The 23062-nt window shown below is 41.3% G+C and overlaps 1 protein-coding gene across 1 annotated transcript in view; it reads right to left on the minus strand.

The window, feature by feature from the left end:
- Nucleotides 1-860: 860 nt before the first annotated feature.
- grik2 (glutamate receptor, ionotropic, kainate 2) overlaps nucleotides 861-23062 on the minus strand; it is a 66926-nt gene continuing 44724 nt past the window's right edge. Inside the window, exons 12-16 of the mRNA XM_047049895.1 lie at nucleotides 20180-20298; nucleotides 18866-19083; nucleotides 18060-18285; nucleotides 3171-3421; nucleotides 861-2644 (exon numbers count right to left, since the gene is read on the minus strand). Of these exons, the coding sequence (XP_046905851.1) occupies nucleotides 2480-2644; nucleotides 3171-3421; nucleotides 18060-18285; nucleotides 18866-19083; nucleotides 20180-20298 (979 nt within the window). The 3' untranslated portion in view covers nucleotides 861-2479. The remainder of the gene's footprint in view (nucleotides 2645-3170; nucleotides 3422-18059; nucleotides 18286-18865; nucleotides 19084-20179; nucleotides 20299-23062) is intronic.

Here is a 23062-nt window from a genome sequence, read left to right on the forward strand (position 1 = left end):
TGTATTACTACTGTATGACTATAATTTGACTACAGAATGCATGGAGCAATGTAGCGTCATCTTTTCATTGCGACCTGCAGGCACAACACACCTGAGGCATGTTCACAAACAACGATTTACCGTTCTGATTTCTCCAGCTTGAGTCTAATAAACTGGGACCTTGTGCAAGAATATTTCCCGCCAGCTGCCCACTGAGCGGCGTCATAATGTGATGGAAATAAGTGTGACGGACTAAGTGGTCCCCCCTGAAAGCACTGACGCAGATGGCAACCTTCCCTGTCACTCTGGGAGGGCAGCCTAGGTGGCTGTTGTGTCTAAACCCCCAGAAATGGTTTTAATCATCACTTTGATAAAACCCTGTCACAAGGCTCCTAGACTGTCTGTCTGTACTTGCTACCCATCTGGAGAAAGAATAACCACTCTCACACACAACTCTACCGTTAGAGTTGAAGGACTTTGTCCTTGTGCACATGGACCGAGTGACCTGCTAGGCCAGTGATTCTCAGCATGTTGTGTAATTGGACCTATTGACCATCAAGCAACCTCACCCTCTTGTCCAACAAGCAATTAGGAGTAGATAAATATAAAGGTTAGGTTAGCAGAACAAAAACTTTGCTTTTGGCTGGGTTTACACATGGATGGATTATGGAACAGCTTTTTACTGTCCATTATTCATAACCTGACACCCTGTACACACAAATGCAATACAACTCAGTGTGTTTAGTAATTCATTAACCAAGCATTTTTCAACAACAAAAGCTTGTCAGGGCAATGGTTAATTAACTGCCTGCCAGTGAATATATAGGTTTTTGTCAAACCTTTGCTAAATTAATATCAAAGAGTTGAAGACAATTAAGTAACCATAATGTTTTTTAATGATATACTTTTTATGTAAAATCTTGCATCAATGCATCAAATAAATCTTATCTTCGTTTTGACAACAGTTTTCGATGTTTCCAAATGAATCTCCATCAATTAATCAATCATCAACACTGAGTCTAGCCTGTTCTAAAATGACAAGCAGTACTGGTAGAACAACATAAATCAAACTAACTGTCCTTCTCCATTTCTTATAATTATAATTCTCATAATTGTCTACATTCATTCACCTAGAGCACAAGTAGTCAGTAGGCTGTAAGGAAACATTTACTTTAATAAATGTTTACTATTCCCTTGTTTGGGAAGGGCTCCTGAAAGAGAGATATATATATTCTAAGACATCCCTTAGAAGTAGAGATGGTAGAGGGGGGGGGGGGGGGCGGTCTATACATCTACCAGCTATGCTTGCCATTTCACTGAACAGAACAGGGCCCCACATTACAGGCAGTGTGGCCCCAGAACAGAGACCAGGGAGACGGGACCAGCTAGAAGTCAGGGGCCCAGGATGGAACTTAAACCATGGGTTTGGGGGGGGACGGGGACGAAGATAGCTGGTCAAGTTGAAACTTGCTACATATATTCATATAAGGGGGCTATCATGATAGATAGAAATAGTACTACAAAACGTGTCCTTGTAAAAAACAAACAATTTGTTTTGTAAAAATCCTGCCTTTCGACAGTTGATGTAGACTTCAAATAGTGGACCTTGGGGAATGGTTGGGATGACAGCATTTTTTACACCATGTATCGTGGCATTTCAAAGTAAAAGTGAAAGGCATGATACAGAAGTTCTTTACAATGGCAGAACTTTGGCACAATAAAGGCAACACAGAAGAAAACAAGAAGTATTCAACATCAATGATTCCAAACTAAATACACATACCTTAAGTGTCGGACAAATATCAATTTCTTTATACACCAGCTTCTTATGCAACAGTTTGGCACTTTGTAACATTCTTTTTCATGATATGTGGTACTTCAGTCTTGACCACAATTATCCAGAAACATTCTAGAGATACCAACAGGGACACACATATGGAGATCTGACAGAAGTATAACCGACATCAACGAAAATCCCAACATCAACTTATTTCTTGGGTTGTAACTGGCCAAGATACAGTGTCCTGCTCCACATAGGTGTGTGCATGTGTCTGTGTATTTGTGAGTGCAAGTGTGCGTGTGTGTGTGTGTGTGTATATGTGTGAACAAAAGCCAGTCCAAACAGGCCTGGATGGAAAATGGTGAGAACTTGTGAGAACCTAACCAAATGTTTCACAGATCTCAGAATGTCACCTTCTGTCACCTTCAAAGGTCCCTCCCAGAAAGTCCATCACAGTGAAGAGACGTAGTGGTGGCCTGAAGTCACACTCACACTATATTTCCACAGGAAACATCTGTCTACTAACCTGGAGGGGTGGTGGTGGTGGTGGTGGTGGTGGGTGGGGGGAGGAGTGGGGGGCGGGGGTTTGGGTGGTGTTTAAACAGTACTTGACCGATTACCTTTTATTGGTGGTCATATTTCAACGTTGTTTGACTCCTCCCCCAGAAACCCCCCCTCCGGCAACTGACTGGAATTGGTATTGAGTGGCATGATCAGAGCTCACGCCATGGTCTCCTTCCCGGGGAGTCTCCTGTCGTTAAACGTGTGCATGTTGATCACCTCCTCCGTCTTGACGATGGCAGGTGGCAGGGGCTTCTGCTTGAGTCTCCGCTGACACTTGAGGGACACGCGTAGCTCGTCCACCATGGCACTGCAGAAGGACCTCTGGGAGATGTGGGGGAGTGACGGGAAGAGGGGGAGGTAGGAAGTGGGTAGACAGAAGAGTACGGGAAGGAATAGTGAGAGGAGATAGGGATATGTGCATAAGAAATCAGTGGGGGTTGGGTGGGCGTAATGTAAAAGGAAAACGAGAAGAGAGAAAAGAAAGGGATGGATATACGAAGACAGAACCGTGGTACGAAAGAGGGAGGGGAGAGACGGAGATGAAAGAGAGTATAGTAGGGAGATAAAGTGGGAGGGACAGCGTGTGGTGAGTAAGAAGGGAAAAGGGAGCAGGGGGGGTTAAAATAGGAGAGGGAAGATGAAACAGGAAACAGATAGGTAACATTACGCTGTCGGGAAACTAATTTGCACATTCCTAAAAGATGGCCTTGTAGTATAGTTCATCAGTCATGGCTAAATGGAGTGCAGCACTGGTCTCCTGGATAGCTCTACAATGAGCACATCTTTGTTTTGGTGGTTAAACAAACTGTGTTGACCACATGTAAAAACCCATGTTCTCTTCCTTTACCTTCTCAAGCTGGGCGTTCTGTTTGGACTTGTACAGGACCTCCCCCACAGCCACAAACACAGACAGCACTAGCCCTGCTGCCAGAACGATGAAGATGCCTCCGATGTTCTGCACCCCCAACGCGCTGGCCTCCTTGCTTTCCTCCTCTGGACAACCATTCCCCCTCCACCACTTCTCCTTCATCATGTGCAGCTTCCCCTCTTCCTGAAGCTGCAGGATGGCGATGGTGATCTTGTCTCGGTACGGAGAGCCTATGGGGGATTGGAGGAGATAGGAGATAGGAAGAACTGAAAATTGGGAAATGTACATAAATGGAATTGTTTGGTGGCTATCTATAGCATTGGCTGGTGGGCATGTGAATCAACTAACTTGCATGCAGATGATCATAACCTGCCATGTTATTGTCTGCAGTGCTGATAAGACTCCCTTGTAAATCCTAATTTATTCTAAACTAATCCCCATCTTGAAAGACAGACTCCAAAATTACCATCCCTTTTTCTCCCCTGCCAAGCTTACAACACAAGTCATTGGCGACAGTCTTGCTTTGTGTTGGGAAAAGCAAAGCTCCAATAGAGTTAGATGAATTACCAGTGTGTGTGTGTGCGTGTCATAAATGGTGTGCGTAAACAGAGGCTTCCGGTGGGGTGTGTGAATAATGTGTATGTGTGTGTGCGTGTGATGCGATGAGTAACTCCACAAATCCGTAGACAGTGGGAGGACGCAGGAATTAGCGACAGCGCATTAGGACACAGCGGGTGTTTTCATGATCAAAGGCAGAGTAATGGCTGCAGAGTGCCTGAATAGGATGCTGCCTTCTCCCAGCATCCCAGAGCCGTTCCATACAAGTCCGGGCCGCTACGTGTAGCCTACCCCTGACCCAGAAATAAGATTATCTCCTGTGGGAACCTTGCTTCTTCATGTTGGCGTGTTTCTGTAATTTTCCAAAGGGGTTTGTAGAGGGGTAAAGTGGGCATGGAAGTGTTGAATATGTCCTTCCGGGGGGGGACCTGTACTTTGTTCACTAGTGATGTGTCGTTCGTGAATGATTTGTTCAATTTGAACAAATCATTTGTTTGACTCGAGAGTAATGAGTAGTCTCAGAGAGTGATTTGTTCATTTTCTCGTGGCAGAAAAAAAAGGAAAAGGTACAAATAACAAAACCTGTAATTATAACTTGTGAACAAATCTCATTCACGTCTTATTATACTAAACCTAGCAGTCAAGCAAAAGTGAATGAGGTAAACAAATCCTTTCTGTTTCTTCTAGCTAACATTACTGAGCAGGTCACGTGAAAAATGATCCAAAGACTAGTACAATGTAAAAAAAACTGTGTAGAAAAAACTGAATAAAAAATAACGGTAAAAAAAAATGTTTTCTTTAACATCAATTAACCGTAAAATGATTGTAATTTTCCAGTACCAAATGTACGAGATATATCTGTAATATCACATTACAGGTTGTCCTTTCCCGGGAAATATGACATTATTTATATAACTTCTCTGTAAAAAGGCATTTTCAATAAATAAAATAATGAATAAAGTCTAATTAAGTTAAATTGATTTAACATGTTCATTCAACGCAACTTCTGTGCACAACACACAGCATTCAGACGCGGTAATCAGTCTCCAAATACTACAGCCAGCGCCGGTTCGCCGAACAAATTGATATAGTTATATTTTATCCCACACTATAATAAGGACAGATTAAATTGGGATCTAACTGGACAACATTCACATTCAGTGTGAACACTTAATGTTTTCAAACTACAGACCATCACATTACACATCAAAACAGAACAAACACAACAACAAAATTCCAAACAATGCTTATCTAACTAAGTTAGATAAGGCACTATCCTCTCCCAGGACCTCAAGTGGGAACTGAACATTAGCTCCCTCACCAAGAAAGCACAACAGAGGATGTACTTCCTGCGGCAGCTGAAGAAATTCAACCTGCCAAAGACAATGATGGTGCACTTCTACACAGCCATCATTGAGTCCATCCTCACCTCCTCCATCACCACCTGGTACGCTGCTGCCACTGCCAAGGACAAGAGCAGGCTGCAGCGTATCATCCGCACTGCAGAGAAGGTGATTGGCTGCAATCTGCCTTCCCTCGAGGACCTGCACACCTCGAGGACCCTGAGACGGGCGAAGAAGATTGTGGCTGACTCCTCCCACCCTGGACATTCCCTGTTCCAGTCACTCCCCTCTGGCAGAAGGCTGCGGTCCATCAGGACCAAAACCTCACGCCATACAAACAGTTTCTTCCCTTCCGCTGTTGGCCTCCTCAACAAGGCCAAAGCTCACACTGACTGACTGTCTTTAAAAACTATTTACATTTTGCACTACACTCAATTCCTGTAATATTTGTATTTTATATTGTATTTAATATTGTAAATTGGCAACTTATATTTTACTTATTGTATATTTTATTTTAATTGTATTCCACTTAGTATTGCTAGTTTATGTATCCTTAGTATAGTTAGACCACATATTTAAATGTAAGATTCCTATATGTTTACTGTATGCACCTAGCCTGACGTTGTCATACTTTCCGTTGGGCTTTGACTACAGGGCGTGTTTCAAACGAGCCTGGAAAACAAATGCCTCTTCGCTCAATTGGATAGATCTACAACCAATCAGAGCAACAGAGTATGTGACGTATGTTAAGCACCGCATAGTTGTTGTCAACAGAACTAAACTACAAGCAGACTTGAATGCTTGAATGCAAGTATGCTTGAAGAATGAATACAAACGATTTTTGCCGGTGTTGTAAAATTAATTTAAGGGTAGGGAGAGTACTTGTTCACACGGTCAACCTTTTTGAGCGAAACAATAAAGGGAAATGCATATACGAACAAGTTCTCCGTTTAGTATTACAACTCCATCGGGACCAGCTGATAAATTAAACTATTACCGAATCCCGTAGGAAAGACGGCCAAAACATATTTTCCATCGACAAATGCCTTGATTGCGTCTCTCTGTTCCTCTTTCAAAATTAATGCGCTGTCGATGTTTTCTAAAACAGACTCGATGGCAGAATCATAACATCCCAGATCTCCAGCGGTAGCCATGTTTGTTCAAAACGAATTCAACTTAAGCGCTCTTTTGTGACGTGGGTGATTACGTTACTCTTGATCATCTGTCCATCATCGTATAAAGCCCGCCCTGGCAATTTAATTGGTTCGCCCAGATTCTGGTTTTCTGTAGTTGGTCCCCAATACGAGACCCTCCAGACCCAACTTCCCGACCAAATTTTTTTTGGGCGGGGAGAAGTTGGGCTGGCAGCCAGGCTAGTATGCACCTTCCTGCCAAAGCAAATTCCTTGTCTGTGCAAACTTTCATGGCAAATAAATCCCATTCTGATTCTGGTTTAAACCTTCAACCTTTTCAGCTTGCCGCGGGGCATTCTGGGTAACAGGAGCGTTGCCGCTACACAACTATCTAATCAACTTTTCTTCGTCCTTTTCCTTCGGGGGGGGGGGGGGGGGGGGGGGGGCAAGTACAGTAGTGGTATAAGCAAGTACAGTAGTGGTTTGCCAAAATTACACAGAAATGAGTAGGTTTATGGTATGGCTATGAAACCTTGCGATTTCCTTTATTGTTGGTCAGCTGTTGGCGCAGGCGGATAGAAAGTGTCCCTCATTTGGGGTTGAGGAAGTTGGCAACCCTACTTTGGTTACATTAACCTACCGTTATCTTTCTAACATAATCTTTCACTCATCCATTATTTATCCTTTGTCGTCTTTTCATCTCTGTGTCTGTGTGCTCTCTCAAGGATGATAGAGACGGCCTCGAGAGCGAAATTATTGAGAGGCTCGCTGATTTCTGAATGTTGCAACAGTGTTTGATTTTCATCACACAGCACCTGATCAAATACATGCACGATGCCCTGTGAGTGTGAGCGACTGAGCTCAGTGTGTACGCGTGAGAATGAGTATAGAAAGACTGAATGTGAATGTGCGTTCGCGCAAAACAAGGTTCACGGTTCCCATCGAGTTTTATATTCCCCTGATCCTCTTTCAGCTCATGTTTCAAATAATTAATAATTACGACCTAACAAATGGGTCCTCAGAGAGATGGATACGGTGAGAGAGAGAGGTGAAAACAGCGCCATAGACACACTGCGAATATGCAACAGAAGTTCGACACAAGAACATCCCTTACAAAAAGAAGTATATTAAAGTATACTATAAGTATACTAAAATATGGATAGTACACTTTTAGTTCACTTTTGACATACTTTTAAGTAGTATGCTTATAAAATAGTTCACTTTTGATATACTTTTAAGTATGCTTTGAAAATAGTTCACTTTTGTAAGAAGTATACTTAGAAAATAGTTCACTTTGTATGTAATTTTAAGTATGCTTTAAAAATAGTTCACTTTTGATATACTTTTAAGAAGTATACTTAGAAACAGAAAAAGGTATACATTTCTTCTGGAGTAGGATGTACGTTTTCTATTATTATACAGCAAAAACAGTCAAAATAATTTTTAAGTATATTACAGGTTACATTTTTTAGATCCATCTTATCCTAATTATTAATGTCTATGAAAATTTATTATGCATTGCACATTGAATCTTTTTTGGTATTGAAGCTGTAACCTTAATTACTGCCAAAACATTCTGAAGCCCTATAATCTTATACTAATAATTATCAATTGGAGTATTAATGGAAAAAAAGGAAAAGCTACTTGAGACAGAAGGGTTGCATTATGCATTTGAAGGTTATACTGTCAAACTGACTGAAGAACGAAATAACTACGTGAATTAATGAAGATAGTGTGGCTCATTGGCTAGTCAATTACCATGATGCAAGGCGGTAAATAGTGTTAAAATTTGCTGATAAGTTTGCCGTTTGCTCGAAATACAAATGTAACTTCATGAATTTCGTTTTTTAAATGTGTCTGCTTAGAATGTAGTGTTTTGTTGCGTGGTAATTGTCATTGTTGTGCTGGTTTACCATTGTAACCATGAGTTAAATGACTGTTACATTTCATAAGAACAGCTGGATTCTTCCTATCATATGTAGTACATAGCGTCTTTCAGCTAAGAAGCTGTAGTGAAATGATGCGATGCCCCGTTTTCACCACGTGATTTAAGATCTGAGGAGTTTCAGGGGCCTCTAACATTTTAATACATTAGTAAGTAATAGTCAAATTAAATTTTGAAGTTTACTTCTTGAAGTACTTACATTAAATGAAAGTGCACTTGTAAGTATTGCAAAGTATACTTTGAAGCTCTTTAGGAAGTATACTTCATGAACTGAAAGTGCACTACACAGGTTACTTTAGAGTATTCCAAGGTATACTTTTAAGTACTTTAGGAAGTATACTTGATGAACTGAAAGTGCATTACACAGGTTACTTTACAGTATTCCAAAGTATACTTTGAAGTACTTGAGGAAGTATACTTGATGAACTGAAAGTGCACTACACAGGCTACTTTGAAGTATTCAAAAGTAAACCTTGAAATACACTATAAGTGTACTTTAAAGTGTATTAATGACCTAAAGCGTGTACTTTAAAGTGTACTAAATGACCTAAAAAGTGGGCCAATTCAGTTTACTTAGTACAAAAAAAGTATATAAATAAGTACACTGCTAGTATACTTTAAGTAACATGATAATAGTATACTTTTTATATTAAGTATACTTACAAAATAAACTTGAAGTATACTTATTTTTTGTAAGGGATCCATCAACCCCCGTGTTGTCTGAACTCAAATAAATATTAATGTAATCGCAGTTCATGTCGATAGCATACACCACTGATGAAATTGTGCTTTGGGAATTGGTTTGAATGGTGACTATAGCATTGAAAGGTTAGGACTTCTTAAAGCTTGCTCTTAAATGTTACCAGTCTGTAGAGAAACGCTGTGATACCTGTGGAAAAAAGCAAGCAACAAAAATATATTACACAGCAAGCACAATAGATTTACGTCAGTTACAACTGACCAACAAGAGCAACAAGTCTCTGAATAAGAGTCATTGTGATCCTGGACGAAACATCAGGTCCAGCCAATCATTCCTAAGTACTGTACTTAAGAATATAACATTTGTATTTCGAACAAACGGCACATATTTTAACACTATTTATCGCCTTGATGAGTTTGCACTAAAATAAGGATCAATGGAGCCATTTTGCGCTCGTGAAGTATTTTCACCGCCATATTGTGTCTTCATAGACATAATAAAGAGTAGACGCCGCATCGACCGCTATTGGCGCTGACGAGCCGTGGGGCCGCCATCTTGGAAGGGGCAACCACTCCATTCAGTGTAATATGTTTGGCTGGGGCAATAAGCTGACGCTTGGGATAAAAGCGTCTGCTAAATGCATAAATGTAATGTAAATTTAATTAATCATACCAAACTGAATACCGAACTGATTTTCACGTGGTTTGCTTTGCTGCAAAGGTCATACATGTAGCTATGATACAGGACATGGTTATTATTTTCACAAAATACAACCAATAGTATGGTAAAGATCAGGGCCGGCCCAACGCATAAGCGAACTAAGCGGCTGCTTAGGGCCCCCGTGGCCACCAGAGGGCCCCTAAGAGCACATGAAATTACAGTTTAATGTACTGTGTTTCTTCAATTAAACTCTGCTCTCGTTTAAACGCCACACCAAAAAGGAACATTGTGTAATAAACTCCACCCCAGAAATACGGTAGGGTTAGCCGGTCCTAAAATACTTAGTAGCAGCATGTCATTTTAATGAACATTCTTTTGTGTTGCACTAGGGGTCCACTGTTAGCTAAATACGTTTCAAATATAATATCAACATACCTTACTTAGCAAATTACTCTAGTTAGCTATAAACTAGCTGTTAGTCGGCATAGTCGGAAAGGGAAGCTTACGAAAAAATAGCCAGAAAACGAATAGCAGTCTAGCCTATTGCTATCGCCTGTCTAGATAATCTATTGAAAGAACTGGGGAAGCAGGTGCTCTTGCGTTAGCAAGCTAAACTAGTTAACAGGCTACGGTAGGTAGTCTAGGTGTTTTCTCTATCTAGCTGTTCACTCCTTGCAAATCAGCGTTAATAAAAAGCAGATGAGATAGAGCTAGCTAGTCTAACTAACATTGACATTTGCTCGTTGCTAAATCAGTGATTTAGAAGGCCGTACTGTTCAAACTATGTAAGAACATTTAATGTAGCGAACTAACAAGTTTGCATGCTAGTGCAGCTAGCCTATAATACCGTATTTCTTCGATTAAACGTTGCCCTCAAATAAACGCCCTCGAATATACGGCGCACCACAAATGAACAATGTGTAATAAATTGAAGTTTAATCGAATAAATGAGTGGCCCCCAAATACATTCTCCGTAAGGCCCCATAAAGGATTGGGCCGGCCCTGGGGTCTCATTTATAAAACTGTGTGTAGGATTCTTACTAAAAGTGTACGTACGCCCCAAAATCTTAAAATGGCGTATGCACATAAAAATTCTGATTTATAAAACCGTGCGTACGCACACCTGTACGCAAGATTACCCACAAGTGTGCGTACGTGAATCAGCATTGTACCCCGCCCTGAACACGCCCATTTTTAAACATAAATAGTCAATGCAAAGCACCTCATGAATGCTAATATAGTATCTCATCATGACCCTGGCATGCAATTGTTCTTTACGGTGAATCATAGCGCATGGTAACTTCTCAGACACTGTTAGCCCATTGGTGGAGGCCGAAAACTCGAAGATTTGGTGGCCTCCACTAGATCACCAATTTAAAAAACTGTACGAGTGGCGTCAACTGTGCCAGATACCGCGTGTCGAGATACAATTTGAAAACGTAAGAGTTTTGTTATGAACATTAATCTATTAAAGTCTGGACTGATAACGAGGACGTGGAGTGTCCGCGGGAGCTTAACGACTGTATTTCCAGTTTTTGACATATGATGATATATGCACAGTATTAAAGAAATATATTTAGTTATACACTGTACTCTGCAGTTATTTAAAGGTAGGATATGTGATGTTGTCTGCATTCCATGCAGTTGGGCATTTCCCCCTCCTGCAGTCCGGTAGTGGACAATATGATGGTGAGACAGCGCTGAATTTTGATTTATAAGTTGAGTTGATAGTAAGGTGCTTATGGAACAATTATCACTCAGTACAAGCTAAAATAAGCTCTGGATAAGAGCGTCTGCTAAATGACAAAATTTAAAATAATACTGCTGGATCAAATCTTCATGATAATGATGAAATTGAGTGAAAAAAACTTGTGTGAGGAAAACAAAATATATAAATATTACGAGTAATCGTTGTTCCCAAATTTACTTTCTGCAGTCTGACTACAGATCGGTAATCTGCGTTGCCAATTCCAACTGTTTCCAAAATGTGCGTAGGCCTACAGAAGGGTCAGAGTTTGCGTGGAGGACCGCACATTCTCCCGTCAAGTTTGTTTTTTATAAATCACAACCTTTGCGTGGAAAGTGGCGTACGCACATTTTCAGCCCCGTTTTGTGCGTACGCAAGTTTTATAAATGAGACCCCTGGTAATGTTAAATCTTGCTTGTGAAAAGTAATCCGTTTGCGATTGACCACCGTTTTGAGCAGGAATATGCTGCACAGTGCTGGCATCTTGTTTATTCTGATGCTAAGCAACTAGGAACTTGCCCTTTCCAAGATGGGGGCTGCATTTCTCGCGCCCAGCAGCCAAATGTATTGTAATATCTACAAAGTAACACCAAATGTTTAGTATGCCAGCATTAAAAGCAGGAGGTTTTCTCAGGAGACTGAGAGCATTAGGCACGTGTGCACACGCACAGTGCTTGTGTGTAAGTCGGGGTGTCCCATGTCCATGTGTGTACGTGCTGATCTGGAGTCAGTTTGGTAGGATTTGGGTATAAATAAATAATTTCATTTAAAATATGGTTTTTTATTTAAAGATATTCGTATAATTTGCATGCAAAATAGGTCTACCCGAACCAGCGGACAAAAAATTCAACCCGCGGCAACGCTTCAAATGTATCCCAATTCCGCGGGAAAACCGTGGACCTGGCAAGACTGGTCGCCGGTGTGTTCCGCGTGTCTTTGTAACGTTAGTGATGTAAGTGACTGTGGCTAGCAAGTTAGCCACCGTTAGCTTCACTTTTTGCCACAAAAACGTGATTTAAGCCTAAACCGTCAAATGGAACGTTTCTCGCAAATACAAGCATACAAACATTTTGACACCGATGTTGTCTATGTAGTTCCAATAATCACGTTTTTTTAGGAGTGGGAAAATAACAATAAAGAAATATAGCTGCAAGCAGCAATGCGGGTTCCTCCGCAAAATATTATAAACAAATACACTGCACAAGATCGAGACTTTTGACAACAAGAGAGCAAAACGACTTCATGTTGGCCCACCATTGATTCCAGATTCTAAGTCAATGCACAACTAACTGAAATCATGTGGTCAACAGGGCAAGACAGCGTTTATAATCAGCTTCTTGCAAGAAGAGCCTGTAACTGTTCATCAGCCGACTCTCTAGTCCCATTAAACTATAAAACATACACAATCAGGGTGACCAACAAGATTATATTAACTAACCAACAAAAACATTACAAACATCTAAATGAACAAACACAACAAGTGAAATCCCTCGCAAGGCTGTTGTAACCAAACTATTTTCCACAAGTCTTTGCATTTTTGGACATGCCGCACTGCATGCTGGGTACCCAAGGGTGCTGACGCTGATTATCTGGCTGTGCTCCGACTGCGTGATATGAGTATTAGTTTTTTGTCAGCTTTGGGACAAAGGTTAAGAAAAGTTTGACATTTCAAGGTTAAATTGCATGAAATTGTGCATGGTATTTCAGAATGATGTCTGCCTGTTTAACTAAACAAGTAATCAAAATTATGACAGGCCAAAAGACTGTGCCTGGATTTGAACCTGTGGCATTATGCTTTGCAGTACAACGCTTCAACCCATTGAGCTACCCGCAAGGCTGAGAAATTCAGATCAGTTTCTGTCCCCCCCAAAAAAAGATGTATATCCTGTAGCATGGCTTGTTCGATTCGGCCAAAGCTTAAACAGCTGTAATTCAATGATTTTTTGACATATCAAGGTGAAATTGCGCATGGTACTTCAGAACGATGTCATCCTGTTTAACTAAACATGTATTCAAATTTAAGACAGATTCAGTGTTGCTGGATTTGAACCTATGACTTTGTCCTTTGCAGGTCACCGTTCCAGCTCGTTGAGCTATTCTCAGTGTTGAGTATTGGCATGTTCAGTTACTGAACAAAAAAAAGTTGTTTGTCCAATGGCAAGCATTGTCAGATTTGGTCCAAGTTCAAACAGCTGTAATTCAGTCATATTTTGACATATCAAGGTGAAATTGTTTATGGTAGTTCATGGGCGTGTCACCTTAAAGCCTATTAGGTTTGAAAACCCATCATTCAAAATGAACTTTGATTTAGTGACACAAACATATTGAGGCAATGTGGAAATTTACATAAATACACTCCTTTCAGCTATTTAGTATTTTATTCAATTGCTATAAGTAACGTTTTTAAATACGTCAATGATACATATCTGTACAAAATCTCAAGTTAATTAGACCTTTGGTTCAAGAGAAGAGGAATTTTGAAGGTTTTCCCAAATTATCACTGTACAGGAAAATCGATCAGGCGGACCTTATGGCTCCTTGAGGCTTTTTTGTTTGCCATGAGAAATAAGGCATGCACACCAAGTTTCAGAAGAATTTGAGCAATGGGGTGGAAATGCTATCACTTAGAAAATCGGACATTTGGGCGTCGCCTGTGGCGCCCCCTATGATCTGATGTGGGCCAGTCTGTGTTTGGGCCGTAGTTGTGGCATGTTGTATCAATATGCCAAATTTCAAAACTTTTTACCAATGTGTTCATGAGATAAATTACTAGAATAATAATAATAATAATAATACCAACAAACACAATAGGGTTCTCCTGACGGAGGAACCCTAATAAATATATATGAGAGAGAACAAAGGTTGTGCCCTTGCCACAGACAAGGCACACCCAATTACCACGCAACAAAACACTACATTCTAAGCAGACACATTTATTAATTATTATTTATTTATTATTAAGTATACTTCTTAAAAGTATATCAATAAAAGTGTTTGAGAACTATTTGCAAAGTATACTTTAAAGTATATCAAAAGTGAACTAAAAGCACTGTATATCATCCAGCAGCTAAATTGAATGATATGTACATATACAAGCCGCACTGGACTATAAACCGCAGGTGTTTTACAGGGGCGATTGATTGCAAAAAACGATTTTACCTTGTCCTAGTTGAATAACGACAGTTCGGTCGGAAAAATGAACATACAGTGAATATCAAAGTCCATTGACACCTCTTTCCTATGCAAATCTCAAAAAGAAAACATTTGGCTGTAAAACGCTAGCTTACCGGTGTGTCGTAGGACGGGGGACCGCCCTTTTTGGCTCTGGGGTGTATCTTTGTCACGCCCCAAAATTTACATCCAGACCAGCCTGAGGTAGCGTCTATCTCCGATACTAGTTTAGCTGCGCGCTGCTCTGTGTAGGCTACTTATAAGGAATTACAAAGAAGAACGTTTTGAATTATAACAAGGATATTGAAAATGGACCACGGTCGTAAATGCTGTGTTCCAGGCTGTACAGGGAAGGCTAACACTCACAGTCTTTCCAAGGAGCCAAACATTCGACAGGCATGGCTGCTGTTGTCTATGAGAAGATCCCGGCGAAGTTCGGCACTCAATCATTCATTTGCTCTGAACATTTCACCCAAGACAGTTTTGACAACCTTGGACAATTTCAAGCAGGATTTGCTAGGAAGCTGAACCTGGAAAGAGGTGCTGTTCCGACCGTATGCTCATTGCAACCGCAAGCTATAAGGACAGTATGATGTTGCGCTAACAGTTATTAGAAATGCTAAAGTTTCCTGTATATAGCATACCAGGTAGAATGCTAAATACGTTTCTACACACATCAAATGACTCAGCTAGACTAGCTGTAGTCGGTATTAGAAGGGACGCTTCCGAAAAAATTGCCAGAAAACGAACACCAGCCTGGCTTATTGCTAACGCCTGTCTAGATAATCTATTTGAAAGAACTGGAGAAAGGCAGGTGCTAGATACAGGATATGTTAGCATTGCTAGTAACTGTTACTAGTAACACCTAGACTGTAGGCATGTAATGTCACTTCGAGAGACCGCAGATAGAGTGCGGCTTGTCTGGGTTGTTATGTGTGTGGAAACTGCAAGTGGCAGCTCGGGTCTATGACAGATTCGAGAGACCGCAGATAGAGTGCGGCTTGTCTGGTTTGTTATATGTTTGGAAACTGCACGAGGCAGCTCGGATCCAAGACGGATTCGAGAGACCGCAGATAGAGTGCGGCTTGTCTGGGTTGTTATATGTGTGGAAACTGCACGAGGCAGCTCGGATCCAAGACGGATTCGAGAGACCGCAGATAGAGTGCGGCTAGTCTGGTTTGTTATATGTTTGAGATCTATTACTTTTATCACTTGTATTATTGTTTTTGTTGATTTTATGTAAAGCACCTTGAGCTGCAATTCCTGTATGAAATGTGCTATATAAATAAAGTCTTACTGTGTCCAATCCTGACCGGTTTTTAGCTAACATTCTGAGAAAATGGCACTTCAAATATTGATAAAAATGATTGTATTCGTTTTCAGCTGATTTACTGATTTCACGTTAAGCTTTAATGTCTTACCTTTCGAGCTAAATATTGTACAAAAAAATAGAGTTAGCTTATCTTTTATTAGAGCCGGTAAAAAGACGCTGGCGCCGGTAAAGTAGCCGTGCGCTACTTTACCGGGCAAAAAAAAAAAAAAGGGCTATACTTTGTATAGCCCTTTTTACACACAAGAATGTCACAGAGGGCTTCACATACGCCCATAGAACTTCCCCCTCAGGGGACTGTCGGGAAAGAGATTGCTGCTTGAGGAAGCGCCTATTTATTAACCATTAGCCGTTAGCTGTAAAAATCCATGGATTAGCCGCACCGTCATATAGGGGAGTCAGGTGGCTGGGCGGTTAGGGAATCGGGCTAGTAATCTGAAGGTTGCCAGTTTGATTCCCGGCCATGCCAAATGACGTTGTGTCCTTGGGCAAGGCACTTCACCTTACTTACCTCGGGGGCAATGTCCCTGTACTTACTGTAAGTCGCTCTGGATAAGAGCGTCTGCTAAATGACTAAATATAAATATATATATATAAATATAAAGCCACAGGGTCAAAAAATGGGACAAAAGGCGCGGCTTATAGTCCGAAAATTACAGTACTTCTTTTTTGTAAGGGTAGTCAGCCAACTGTAGTGGCTAACTAACAAGGTTGTTCAGCTAATTGTTATTTTATTAGAAATTAGGAAATGTACAAGAAAAATCACATTCTGTCTGTTTAACTAGAAGAACTGGTCTGGTTCAACACTGGCCCACTGGCCAATGAGAGGTGGTTGGGGAAATGTACCTCAGCATCCTCATTGCTGTAATGGTTATTGCTTTGTTTTGTGCTTGATGCTTGTATGATGATTGAAACTTACATGTGGTAAAGAAGAGAAGAGGGAAGTGCTCTTATGGGCACAGTCACACTTTTCATTACAGTGGTTGAGAGCATGACCATAACTCAGTTCACCCCAGGGACTCACAAGGGGACCATACAGCAGAGCAGAACATGGTTTTGCGTTAGTGTAGCAAGCTGGTGCTATCAGCACATGCACACACTGTATGCTTTATCACACTTCCAAGCCCCTTAGATCATCAAACCAGTTCCTTTTAGCCAGCTTCTACAGACTCGTATGAAAACAAACTGTGATCGTACCTTTTCAGTTGTGGCCCCTACTCTGTGGAATAAACTGCCTATTTTGATCAGGTCATCCCCCATCACAAGACATGTGAGTTTCGTCTTAAAACACATTTTTATTCTTTGGCTTTCGAGTTAGTTTAGGGTCACTCATGCTTATTGTAATTGTGTTGTTTGTTGTTCCTACTTATTGTTGTTTTGTACGGTGGCCCTGAAGTGCAAAACACACCCCCTAATATGAGTACATCCCCCAAATAAAAACACTCCCCCCCAATACGAGTCAACTCCCCCCAAATTGGATGACTTGTTCACCTCCCCCTAATACAAAAACATGCTCCCCCAAATGGATAACGACATTACATTAACTCAAAAACACATTACATTTTTTAAATGTTTTTAAATGTGCTCTACAAATAAACTGACTTGACCTGACACACACACACACACTGAGTTTGCCTGCTCATAGCCCCCCACACCCCAACCCACCCCTTACTCATCAGCAATGGGCAGGTCAATATGGGAAAGAGGAGAATTATTCCACCTGTGTTTTGATGACTTTTAACAGAGGTGATTGGTGAGTCTAAGGTCCTTGCGGTTGTAGATCTGTAGGGGGGGTGGGGTGATAATCAGCGTAGCTTCATCGTGACCGCACCAACCGCAGTGATGTTGCATTGGGTTCCCTTTTTTTTTACATTGACAGCTTGCCCTGAGTTTTCATTAAGGGGTGAGGTCAATGGCCCATTGTCGGGATTAAGAAGGGCTTTACGTGTCTCAAAATGTTACGACAAGAAGAAGAGCAAGAGTGTGTAGTATCGTAGTTTTAAAAAGGAACGTTTTTACAGAGCCTGGTTTTGATCCTTGAGCCCAATGCCTTTTTATAGCCTATGGTATAAATCTGAAAGTAATACTTTTATGTACACATTTGCCCTCTTGATAATCCTAGCTGCCTGACCATGAATCCATCAGCGACAGTTAATTAACCCTTCCATTCACACATGCAATTAACCATTAATTTAACCCTTTCAAACACACACCCACTAAATTAAACACAAAAACACAATTGTTTACATATACACACACCCTCAGTTACATAAACACTCACCCATGGGCGTTCCCACTCCGTAGGCCTTGGAGTCGATGAGACCACCTATCTGTGTAAGGTTGCAGTTGCGCTGCGTGACAAACTCGATGGTGGTGGACTCCATGAGGAAGGCGTAGTCAGACGTGAGGACGCGCTGGATCCCCTCCTCCACATTCTTCACCATCACAGAGTGTCGTCTGCTGTTCATGAACTCCCACATCTTGTCGTAGGTGGAGATCTTGGTCTTCTACAGATGAGGAAGGAGAGGAGGTTTACAAGCAGTAAGACTTGAAGTGTTTTCTTTCTTAAAATATAAAAGTGACCTAAACTAATTAGTATTAAATAAATAATAATCATAATGTGATTAATATGAAAACTACTACTAATAATAATAATAATGTCCTAACAATGTTATGATGCTGGAAAAACATAAAAGTTATCATAATTTCATAGGTCATTGAGCCTAGCGTAATGATAAAATGTAGAAGCTTTCATCTTGAAGGATAAAAGGAGACCACTATTCTTGCAACAGAGCATGTGGGTCTGCTTTCTGAAATGCAGCATTTATTTTCTTGTAATCTGTTATAAAAAAAAGATATTGGATTGAAAACTTTGGCCTCTTAGAAAAGCACAGAAGGTCAGGAAGGATAGGACATAAAAAGCATGAAAAAGAACATATTTGACAGACTCCACACTGTGAACACCCAGGTACCCTGCAGAGTTTGGGAGATCTCTTCAACCTCTGAAAGCACCACGCAAGCTCGCACTGAAAAAAACGTATCCATAGTTCATGGGCCTCTCCAGTCGTGGGTGGCCCAGGGAGTTACCTTGAAGAAGGTCATGGTAGACCCTTCTTCAACCACTCCGTAGAGGATCTTGGTCTGCTTTGCCAGGTCATCAGCTGAGTCGATGGGCGACTCCATCCGCTCCACGGTAAGGAAGGCTGCCAGGTTGGCGGTGTAGGAGGAGATGATGATGAGGGTAAAGAACCACCAGATGCCCCCCACGATACGGGTGGACAGGGCCTTGGGCATGAGCTCCGAGCCTGGGCAGCATGAGTGAGAAGATAAAGCACAGCACACGGACACCCAGACAACATGGATGCCGGCCTCCTCGACATTTATCAAACTCACAAGTCACCACTTTTCACATGCGTGCATGCAGAGATTTATATTAAAGGTTCAAGGATTTTCATGGAAATAGATAGGTTTGGGTCGGAGATTCATGTATCCAAAGTAACCTCATATCCTGACTCCATATACCACTGTTCTCTGGGGGGTGAAAGGCCACGGGCAAGAGAAGAGGACTCTGGGTAGTGTAGTTCTTTGCTGCTGTAGGCTTGTTTCAGATACAACAGCTGGGCCCAAGCCATTTTAAATGTAATTAACTGCTGTAACTGCCTATTTGGAAGCCTGAGAGCTTTGTACATGTCAAATGTAATGAGCAGACCATGATAAGACAAACACCACAAGAACTGTTGTATCTGGAAATGCAATGAGGAATATTATATATTTGCTCAGAATAATATGACATGGTATTTCAACATGAGCTACCATATGTTCCCCCTATTCAAAAATAAAAATAAAATGCTTGCTAGATGATCGGACATAAAGTTTCTATCAGTTACGGTACATGAGAACTTGACTAGTCAAACTGAACTGTTACGGAGGCACTGGGAAATTTCACAGCCATTATGTGTTTAAATAATCACTCTGTTCCTCAGGCTTTGGCCTCAAGACTGGAGAAACCAATTTAAATGTAAATGGCTGTTAGCCTCCAAAACTTACCGCTGCCTTTTGGATGGCAGCTTGAACTTGGCTTGTTTGGATTCTAAAACAAAAATGGCCCCACTGTCATCCCCCCCTGAATCTAGGTTAACAGTCAAACTACAGTGCTTTCCTTGCTAAACAAAATAAATATACATATAGGTACATATGTTATTTAAATAAATACTATATGTATATATATGTCTATATATATGTTCTAACTGAAATGAACCCCAACTGTACAACTAACCTTCTGCTATACACTCCCAGAGACCTCAGAATACACCAGGCGGGGCCTGGGCATGACCGTGCCACACCCCTCTTAGAGACGGTGGGACATGGGGAGCCACAGCACCAGCAGGCGGAAGTGTCTACCTTGCTGCATGAGAGCCCCAACACCAAACCAGAAACTATTAAGGAGTGTGAAATTGTTTTCCACCACGTCTGAGTCCGGGTTGCATGGATGCGGGTTGTACCATTCGTAGGGGCTAAACCTGAGACGAGAGAGAAAAAACAAACAAACAAAAAACACAGGCGCAGGTCAATTAATGGGACAGATAAAAATATGTATATCTTTCACACAAGACAATGTGTCTGGCTGTGTGTAGGGAGGTGATAAAAGCATCCAGAATCATTTGTGGAGAGGTTACGGAGGGAAACAAAAGCAATATAACGCTGTTTGATTCCCCTCCCTCCCAACGCCCCCCCCCCCCCCCCCCCACGACCACCCCTAGGCTTGTACTCTCCATGGTGAGCAAAACAAATCATTCACCTTGTCCAGATCAACAAATTGACATATTCAAATGCTTCCAGTTTATTGTGAGGGGGGCCGATCGATGGAGTGAAATAACGCTGTCCTCTGTGATAACATCTCCGGCTGTGATAATACTTTAAAGTCCGCTGTGATTCATCGACTGCTGCTCCTTTTGGTTGCCATAACGGAGGGATCCCTACTGCCTCCTAGTCACCCCTCCACCTAAACCCAACCCAACTATTCCAACCTACACACCTCCAAACCTTCCATTTATTCTCTTCCTTCCCCACAGCCTGTCCTTTTTCCTCCAACCCCTTACCTTTCCTTGTCCCCGTAATGCCCTTGCTATATACCTCTCTGTCTCTTCAAGCCAACCTGGGGATTTTTTCTCATTTATTATCCTAAGCGAGGGTGGCACAGCCTTATTGTGTTAGCATTTAGCATCAGGAGCTGATTGAGTTTGTGCTGAAGTGGATGAGGGTAGCAGTGACACCGTACCAAGGTGAGGGGAACTGGGAAATGTTGTCTGGTGTCAACAGGCTGCACTCACACATTCAATGTAAATAGATCAGCATGAGATGTCGTCAAACAGAGGAAAATCCATCGTCAACTACCTACAAACATAGATCTCATTCAAAATGGTATTTGAAATATTTGTCAATGGTGGGTGTGGGGGTTGGGTGTTTGGATGGTAAAAGTAGTGTTCCACTATATGCTAGAAAGGAACAAGGAAACACAAATTAGTATTGCACTGATACCATATTATGGTCATGCTCATAAAACTGACTGTTATAACACAGCTGTGGCGAGACCCATAGGGTTCCAAGAAGAAGACTCAAAATGTCACAAATCGATTCCTTAAAAGGTTACTATCTTTCCCCATATGTGTCTTGCACAAATACTGCATTTCATCTGTGTGTGGTTGGGGGTTGTTTTTCCCATCATCATAACCACCATTCTTAATTAAGGTTCACCTTTACTAGCAGTAAAGGAGTGTGAATCGGTGGATTTCAAGCACACAATTTCGTATTGTGTTGCCTTTACTGCTGCTCTTCCTGGTACAAGAGTATATATGTAAGTGAACCTGTGTAAGAAAGGGAGGGAAAGAGAAAGGCAGAAAGAGATAAGAGGAAGAGAAGAAAACCCCTTTTTTCTCACTAATGTGACATACATACACAAATGCAGGGAGCAGCAAAGACAGAGGGCAGAAAGGATGGAAGAAGAAAGAGAAACAAAGAAAAAAAGACAAAGCGAGAGAGAGAAAGAAATCCACCGTGTGACCTATTGGCTATGTCCATCTGGGTCATGCTTCGTACACTGATCACCAGGAAGACTATGTGCAGCACGCCAGGGTAAGGTCACCCCCTCACGCATAACACAAGGGACATGTCAGACAGCACACAGAATAATAACAAGATTCCTCCTCCTTTCCTCACTCTGTCCTCTTCTTTCCCTCCCGTTTTCTGCCACAATGGCAAACAGACTCCCTCCGCTGTTCACTAGATTCAATTACTGTGGCGGCCTTTATAGATTTGTTTCTTTTCTTCTCCCAGAGCATCTAAGGAGACATGGGGCTAAAGGGAAAGTCATAGGGACGAAGAGATGGCCTCATCTACGATGTACATGTCCTCATGGTGCCAACACACATTTGACAAACATATAGCTATAAACATTTATATATATATATATATATATATATATATATATATATATCCCCATCACCTTGGATCCTTTCCTTATATAATACCATCTAAAGAGGTTAAATCTGCATGTAGTCGATGTGGAGGTTGGAAATCCTGAGGTGAACAGACATGTTTACTCTGGTTGATGAAAAACTTTTGAGTGGATATGTTCCAAGAACAAGCAAACACAAAACAAAAGATCAATTCACAGAGTGCAAAAAATGAGATGTTCAGCAGATGAAAAAACGGAAAAGGGTGCTTTTGCGGAGTGTTGTAAACGGGGGTGGTGTGGGTGTATGGGGTTGGGAGAAGTGGAGGGGGCTCTGTATTTCTGGCAGTGCTTACAATACTGCCTCATGTGGATCACATTTTTTATAGATCAGAACCAAAACGTACACTGAAATGTACTATGCCAAATGCTGAAGCTAGACAATCCAATGAATCCAATGAAGCTAATTAAGGAATGAGGAAGAGATGAATGTGGTGAAGAAAATCTGTGGAAACCTGTGAATTGTTTTTTGCCATCAAACTAAAACTGCTTTTCAAGTAGAAAGGTTCAATTGAATTTTTTTAGAGGACTGTCCCACAAGGCTTCTAAGAGTGTGTACAGCAACATATTGTAAATGCTGTGGCTTACTAAAACATACAAGGCTAATTCAATGTGTCTTGAAATGAACAACAAATGGGCATATTCTGATCTAACTTAGGTTACAGTTGCTACTTCTCTTGCAGGTGATCGTATTGCCGGTAACATCGGCGAAAGGTGCATTAACAACAAAACCCTCAGGCTTAAACCAAAGGCGGTTGCCGTAAGAGAGCTCA

The sequence above is a fragment of the Hypomesus transpacificus genome, chromosome 26, assembly GCF_021917145.1.
Source record: "Hypomesus transpacificus isolate Combined female chromosome 26, fHypTra1, whole genome shotgun sequence".
NCBI classification, from domain to species: Eukaryota; Metazoa; Chordata; class Actinopteri; order Osmeriformes; family Osmeridae; genus Hypomesus; species Hypomesus transpacificus.